Raw genomic sequence first — 7627 nt, 5'->3', positions numbered from 1 at the left:
CCCCCCCCCTTCAAAAAAAAAAAAAAGCCAATATTTTTTGTACAGTCTTGCCAAATATTTGCTTATGAACTTAACTCTTTTCCAATCTAATGTGCCTCTTTCATGTTGGTGTAGGGTTTTTATATTGGCCGCAGGATGGATTTTATTCTTTTCAGCTTTTTTTCCTGTACATTTCCTATTGGCAGGGCATAATAAGTGGAGGCGAAAGATAGAGGTAGGGTTGATAACCTTTCCTGTTGTATCTAGAAATTGCTGCATTCGCCTTTTTTTATTTGTTCTGTTTAGTCTAAATCAGCTAATTCATTGGTGATACTAACAATTTGTGTATATGTATTATTGAAAGAAATTTGGAGTCTACAAAGATGATTAGTTGTATTCATGTCTTTTGCATAATGTATCAGTCACACTTAATTTCTAATTTTACGAATCTTAATCTCTTTTTGCAATGTATCATAATTTTTCAATAAATGCTGGAAAGGTTTTTTTGAACTAGTTTCTTTTCTTATTCTTTATCTAGAGAAAATTGGTGGAAATGATGTGCAGCATCTTTGTTGCTTCATGGACAGGGGTGGTCAGGTATCATGGACCTCGGCCTAGCATGCGACCTCAACAGGTGTTTGTTTTGAAGCTAAAAAAGAATATTTATGGCTAGAGTCCAGACACTTACCAGTCTTTTATCATCTATAATGTCATTCAGAATTATTATCATTTGTCAGGTATTTGTTGCCAATCACACTTCGATGATCGATTTCATCATTCTAGAGCAGATGACAGCTTTTGCAGTTATCATGCAAAAACATCCTGGATGGGTCGGTAAGGATTCATGTAGTTCATTTTCCACATGCTTTTTAACAGTGTGATTCTTGGGTCATATACATTTTACACAGTTGCTATTGAAATTTTTAAATTTGATTTCACGGTGCAGGATTTATCCAGAAGACCATTTTGGAAAGTGTAGGTTGTATCTGGTTCAACCGTACAGAGTCTAAAGATCGTGAAATTGTGGCCAGAAAGTAAGGATTATCTCATGTAAGAATGTTAATCTCTATGCATAGTCGTAGTCTGTAAATGATGGAACTTCTGTTTTCCAGGTTAAGAGAACACACTCAAGGAGTTGACAACAACCCTCTTCTGATATTCCCAGAAGGAATTCCAGGTTAAGAGAACACACTCAAGGAGTTGACAACAACCCTCTTCTGATATTCCCAGAAGGAACCTGCGTAAACAATCAATACACACACTCAAGGAGTTGACAACAACCCTCTTCTGATATTCCCAGAAGGAACCTGCGTAAACAATCAATACACTGTGATGTTCAAAAAGGTCACTATCTTATGTTCTTGCCTTGGTTAGTAAAATTGGATAGAAACTTTTATTTTTTTGGCTGGAAACTTGCTTCAACATATGGATGTTCTCATTGATCTTTTCTGACAATTAGGAATTTTGCTCAGCTGCTTTGGAAATCAGAAACTTTACTCTCCGCCTTCCCTATCTAACTCTCTCTGTCTAAATTTCCTCCTCCTAGGACACATCATCTTCCTAGCCTCTTTCCATCAAATTGGGATGAGTAGGGAGCATAACACTCTTAAATAGAACTTTATAACCAGCTTGATGAACTTCATTTCTGGCTGGTTCATAATTACTTGCAAGAAAAGCATGGACAGAGATACAGGATTAAGTGAATGGCATAGTCTGCCTTCTAATGGCCCATAATTACTGGCAAAAAAAATACAGGAAAGATAAACATGACCACAAAACGATAAAGTCTGGTTAGCAAGAAGGAAAACCTACTTTTAGTGGTGTCCCTGTTTGTCCAACCTGGGAGCTCTTTTAGAAAGAATGATTCTAACAAAGCCAGAGGGAAGTACTGAAGTACAATCAACTCTAATATCCATACAAACTAAAGAACTGACCAAACAAACTTCTCTAGCTAGATGAGTAACTTTGAAATCAAAGACTAATTATTAATGGTGTCCACGTTTGTCCAACCTAGGAGTTCTTTTAGAGATTCTAACAAAGCTAGAGGGAAGTACATTCAATTCTAATGTGCGTCCAAACTAAAGAACCGAACAAACAAAATTCTCTTGCTAGATGAGTAACTTTGAAATCAAAGATTAATTATTTATGGGCCAAGTTTGTCCAACCTAGGAGTTCTTTGGGGAAGAGAGATTCTAACAAAGCTAGAGGGAAGTACATTCAACTCTAATGTGCGCACAACTGAAGAACTAAACAAACAAAATTCTTTTGCTAGATAAGGAACTTTGAAATCAAAGACTACTTGTTAGCAAGAGAACCATAAAACAAGAGAGCTATAATTTTATAGGTGGAAATAAAAACCTGATCTAATAACCTCTTCATATATCTTACTAAACATGATCTTATTATCATGCAAACTAAAGTTTACATCGGTTTCTTACCTTCACTCCGTTCCCTTCAAATAATGATACGTTGACTACTAAAAAATATGAATTATAAAGGATTTTGTTTTCTTTTCACATTATAAGTGGAAGGTTTTCACATATAAGTAATTTGAACAGTTTCTGGTCTCCATTTTGACAGCCTATGCTTCGTTCCCACATTGCTTTCATGGGTTTGTAGTTTAAAGTTAAAGGAGTCAGGAAGCTATTAGAGTTGCAGTTCATGTTCTTAAGTCTTAATTTTATCTGCACATTGGTTGGTTTGTTTATGCTACACCCCCACTAATCCAATGGATTCTGTATTATCATTCAATTATCAAGCATGCAGAGTTATATTGAGCATGCAGATTCTGATGGTTTGAAGAGGAGTGATGTTTCTGATCTTTACATTTGGCCTTGTTACAGGCATACTAGATCACTTCATCTTCCTAGATGGTACAATATTTCCCCCCTAAAAATAGGTGTTCTACGAGCATCCCTTTAGGAAGGCCTGGATCTTCCCAATACCCTGTCTCCTCTTATCACTGACCAATAACCTGTTGGCGGTGTGACTATTGCGAGCTCACTTTTATTTGACATAATGCCCAATCTACACTGTTTCACACTTGATTTATCCTGGTGGAATATGAATATTTTTACATCACCAATTGTATATAGAAATAGCACAGATACGAAAGTGGTGGTTGTTTCTTTAAGCTCCAATGGTCTGCAGAAAGTTGGCAAATTTCTCCCTTCCTGAGTGTTGTTTCCATTTCCTTGTGAAACAAATACCGAATTTTGTTCATATTTGTAGGATTTTATAATTTTATTTTGGAAAAATTTGCAAAATAGACCTATTTTGCTAAATACTTAGCAAAACAGATCGTTTTGCTAAACAGACCATTTGAAACATACGGGACTAGTAGTATGATTTAATCCCCTATTAAATCATACGGGACTACTAGTCCCGTATGTTTCGAATGGTCTGTTTTGCAAAATCGACCTATTTTTGGCCTGTTGGCCAAAAAGAGGTCTATTTTGCTAAATATTTAGCAAAACGGTCTGTTTTACTAAATATTTAGCAAAATAGGTCTATTTTGCAAATTTCTTCTTTTATTTTACTCATCTGTTGTACGCTATTTTCTTACACTTGATAGTTCCCTTAACTTATATTTAATACATGTGATATGTGCAGGGAGCTTTTGAACTTGGTTGTGCTGTCTGCCCGATAGCTATTAAGTACAACAAGATTTTTGTGGATGCATTTTGGAATAGCAAGAAGTAAGATATATCACCAAACTCTGTTTAAAGTTTCATAACTTTATCTGTTATTTTTTAAAGCACTTTCTCAATTACAAGTATTACCCTTTCTTTACTATATAACATATCTTTGATTGATAGTTTTGAATTTAAATGTCTTATTTTAGAGCCTATAGGATTTTTTGCCTTAACAGTTCATCTAATCCATCAAGTTGAGAATTCTGTATGTTTGAAGCTTTTTATGTGGCCTTGTATGTCTCTCTTCTTCTATATAATGGGTCCATAGGTCACTGAAAGCTGACAAATTGACTAGGGCTAGTTGCCAATTTCTTTTACTATTATTGCTCCTGCATCCTAAGATAAAAAACCTTCCTATTTGCATTTATACTGGAGTTGCTAAAATTTCTACTTTTGTTTCTAGCATCGTAAGATAAAGAAAGTTCCAGACTTCCTTCGGTATCAATAAAATTCTTACCAAAAATGCCATCAGCCTGTTTCAGTGATCATATTATTATCATTATATATATTTTTGTATGTATGAGCTACTCATGAATATATGTATTTGCAGGCAATCTTTTACAATGCATTTAGTCCGTCTTATGACATCATGGGCTGTAGTCTGTGATGTTTGGTACCTTGAACCTCAGTTCCTAAGACCCGGAGAAACACCTATTGAATTTGCAGAAAGGTATACTCTTTGTGGTTATTCAATTGAATACCATCTGCTTGTGAGGCTAAATATTTTTTATGATTATTTCAATTGGGAACCATATTTAGAAAACACATTTGACCTTTGGGGTATACTATTTAGGGTTCGAGACATGATTGCTGCTCGGGCTGGTCTCAAAAAGGTCCCCTGGGATGGATATCTAAAATACTACCGCCCAAGCCCCAAGCTTACAGAACGAAAGTATGCAAACTTTTGTCTCCATGTTTTCCGTACAATATATCTTTGAAATTTCTCTTTCAATATACCAACAGTAATGATACTTAGAGGATTTTGATTTCTCTGTAAATTTAAGATGCTCAGTTGCTCCAAAGATCACCTGTCTTTTGGTTCTTTGTTTGTGTGCGAATGGTGGGGGTTCAAAACGAGGGATATTTGCAACAGGCGACATAGTACCCTTGTTCTTCATTATAATGTATTTTGATCATATAAGAGGGGCTAACTGCAACATAACTTGATCATAATTTGTACATTGCATTTGTGGTAGTTAGCGAGATGGCTGGTTCTTCGTCTTTGATAAGTAACTCTCTATGTATTTCAGGCAGCAGAACTTTGCAGAGTCAGTGTTACGGCGGTTGGAAGAAAAATGAGAGCTATCTTTTTGCATCAATTACTCATCTTTAGAGGTTAAGCGCAGAGTTTTCTTTAGGCTGCTACTACTGTACTATCGTGTGATAGTTCTAGGAGAAGGCTAGTATGGAAAATTTTAGGATACTACTGTACCTCCTTGTTGTTTAATTGTACAGTAAAATTCAACGCAGAGCAGTTGAGCATCTAGTAATCTGTTTTGTTCTCATTGTGTTGGATGTTATCTACCGTCTGAATATTTGTCGAGGGATTAATGCATGTACTAAGCAGTTTTCTTTGAGGTTAACATTCAATTCTGGCGTGTGATCTCAAAGCTTCATTCTTTGAAATGTTCTTCTGAACTTTTAACTTGTACCAGCATATGGGAACAGGAAAAGGCCATTTCCTCCTTGCTTGAGCTACTAGTTTTAAGTTAGGTTAATAAAGTTTACTGATGTATTTACATTTAAGCTTTCATTCTTCAATATGAGAACTGACTACATGATAACAACCTTTATTGAACCTGTCTGTTCTCGGAAATGGCCAGTTGACATATAATTTGCAGCAGTTATCTCGAAAGAGCATATAGTCAATCTAAAAAGTTACATCTCGCACATGAGAAGAAAAAACTCGAAAAAATAACAATAGCAAAAATCAGTCTAAATACGAAATGCAATGTCGAACCAACTTATTTTTTCACTCATACTTCATAAACAATCCTCTTCTTGACCTGAGCAATTCCCTTCTCGTTGCTCTGCCACCACCGATCTCTTACCCTTACCCGACAAGTCCTCCTCCCTGCATTGTTCAGCCACCCATCTCTCTACCACGTTCTCTTCAACACTGAATTTATCCAAACAAGACGGCGAACTCAAATCACTCCCGTTCTTATTCACACTAAGAACCAACAACGTCTTCGCCACACTCCCACATACTCGAAGCCCACATTGCAAATCCGACCACACTCTCAACCTCTCGTTACTCCCGTCATCATCATCACCTTCTGTCATAACAATCACCACAAACTCTGAATGCACAAGGGCTGGATGATGTCGATACGCCACAAAATCCCCTCCATACTGAGTCCCCGACCTGACTACCCAATTCTTCGCTCGTAAATTCTCGTAAGCCTTGTATTGCTCGGGGAATTTCGCTTTCTTGGATTTCATGTACTCCCACAATTCAACATTGTCTACTTTGCAATCTTTGTCGGTTACGATGGTGAGAGCATGGAGGTTTTGGTTAAGGAAGAAGGTCTCTTCGAGAGTGAACTGAAACCATCGTTTGGTTTTGTTGTGGGCGGTGATTTCACGACCGAAGCATGACCGGTTGAGCAAGTCTGCAAGGTCTGGCGTGGCTTCGAAGAGTGCGGTTTGGTTGGAGAGCATTGCTTGTGCATTGGATAGTGAGAGAGAGGATTGGAATTGGGCGATGATTTGTGACATGGGATTGGATTTGGCAGTGGATGCCGTGTTCTTTCCCTTCCATCTTGTACCCATTTTGGTATCTTCTATCTGCTCATCCCATTCAAATAACGAAGAAATTGTGTTAATGAACTCGTTCTCTCCTGTAACCTTAGGAGGTCTCTTCGTAAAAATAATTTTCTCTTTCTCTGAAGGTAGAAAAGTCAAAAAAATTTCACTCAGGAGGGTCCATCTGCAATTATATAACTACAGCGGGTCTACCAGGCTGCAATAAACCCTTAGTTTTAACTATTATAAATACATTTAACAGATCCTAACAAGTTTAAATTGTAGGAAAACTTTATAAAATGCGGGCATCAAATAACTTAAATTTGCCAATGAAATGCATGTACTCGAGGTCTATATCAAAATAAAGCGGCTGCAACTTGGAAAAAAAAATTGATCATTTGAAAGTACTACATTACAAATATCTTCTCACCGAATAAATTGTGAACAAGTCATGAATGGTTAATGTGTCAATCGCGAAATTCTGCAAACAAAGTAACTTTAAGCCATCATCTTAAAAAAAGAGATGTTAAAGAGATGACAATGATTATCAAAGTAGTCTCGATCAACATACGAGTCATGAATGTTGGGCATTTCAACAAACAGTTGACGGGTTAGAGTTATGAAAGTAAAAATAAACTGCAGTAACGCTACTTACCTCAACTGAGCGATGAGAAAACGTACGAAGCTTAAGACGAAGGATATGAAATTCTTATTTTTCCCCCTCCCCTTTTTTCCTTTTGGGTGCGTCTTTGTGGATCGATTGTGTTCGATGGAGGTAAGCGTTTGTTGTAAAAAGCCCACTAAAGAATGAAAATATTCTGTTTGTTGAAATACAACCACTATTTGTACCGAACTACTTGAAATTATACCAAAGCTAAAATTAAGAATAAATAATCTATGCCTATGAAGGGTCGAGATTTAGAGGCGATATGAAATATTTGGCGATTACCGAAATACGAACCTTTTTATTTTTATCACCAATTTTGTTTGATACGGTATTCCAAGTTTCTCAAAAAATTACACGGCTAGTGTTGGAGATTATTTGTAAATCTAAAATTGTTGAACTAATCACCATTTATTTTATGGTTACGTAACACCTGATGATGAGAATCTCTTGTGTGGATTAATACCTATTTTATGATCATGCCAACACCCGATGATGAACATCTCTTTTGGATCTAACATCAGATCAATTATAATTAAAT

At 36.4% G+C, this 7627-nt stretch overlaps 2 protein-coding genes across 4 annotated transcripts in view; one reads left to right on the top strand and one right to left on the bottom strand.

Moving 5' to 3' along the window:
• The window catches only part of LOC109833293 (glycerol-3-phosphate acyltransferase 3-like), a 21414-nt gene extending 16124 nt beyond the window's left edge, over window positions 1-5290 (top strand). Inside the window, exons 4-13 of one of the 2 annotated variants that reach the window (XM_020400900.1) lie at window positions 115-214; window positions 518-613; window positions 717-813; window positions 926-1013; window positions 1092-1111; window positions 1247-1323; window positions 3592-3677; window positions 4225-4344; window positions 4468-4566; window positions 4925-5290. In XM_020400900.1, the coding sequence (XP_020256489.1) occupies window positions 115-214; window positions 518-613; window positions 717-813; window positions 926-1013; window positions 1092-1111; window positions 1247-1323; window positions 3592-3677; window positions 4225-4344; window positions 4468-4566; window positions 4925-4973 (832 nt within the window). In that variant the 3' untranslated portion in view covers window positions 4974-5290. Of the gene's footprint in view, window positions 1-114; window positions 215-517; window positions 614-716; window positions 814-925; window positions 1014-1091; window positions 1157-1246; window positions 1324-3591; window positions 3678-4224; window positions 4345-4467; window positions 4567-4924 lie in introns of both variants that reach the window. The other variant, XM_020400901.1, reaches the window with a different exon arrangement.
• LOC109832134 (tRNA-splicing endonuclease subunit Sen2-2-like) lies at window positions 5486-7367 on the bottom strand. 2 transcript variants are annotated; one of them, XM_020399570.1, is made up of 3 exons: window positions 7078-7084; window positions 6853-6903; window positions 5486-6464 (listed from the first exon to the last, which is right to left on the bottom strand). In XM_020399570.1, the coding sequence occupies exon 3, from the start codon at window positions 6447-6449 to the stop codon at window positions 5658-5660; it is 792 nt and encodes a 263-aa protein (XP_020255159.1). In that variant the 5' UTR covers window positions 6450-6464; window positions 6853-6903; window positions 7078-7084; the 3' UTR covers window positions 5486-5657. The 2 variants fall into 2 exon arrangements, with proteins under 2 accessions (XP_020255159.1, XP_020255158.1); XM_020399569.1 differs by lacking the exon at window positions 6853-6903 and having other exon boundaries at window positions 7078-7367.

The sequence above is a fragment of the Asparagus officinalis genome, chromosome 3 (assembly GCF_001876935.1).
Source record: "Asparagus officinalis chromosome 3, Aspof.V1, whole genome shotgun sequence".
Taxonomy (NCBI): domain Eukaryota; kingdom Viridiplantae; phylum Streptophyta; class Magnoliopsida; order Asparagales; family Asparagaceae; genus Asparagus; species Asparagus officinalis.
Note: the sequence above shows the minus strand (reverse complement) of the source record. Positions and strands in the feature narration are given on the sequence as shown.

What these genes read in the sequence shown, in the direction of transcription:
- LOC109832134 (XM_020399569.1), bottom strand. Translation starts at nt 6,449, where the DNA reads ATGGGTACAAGATGGAAGGGAAAGAACACGGCATCCACTGCCAAATCC.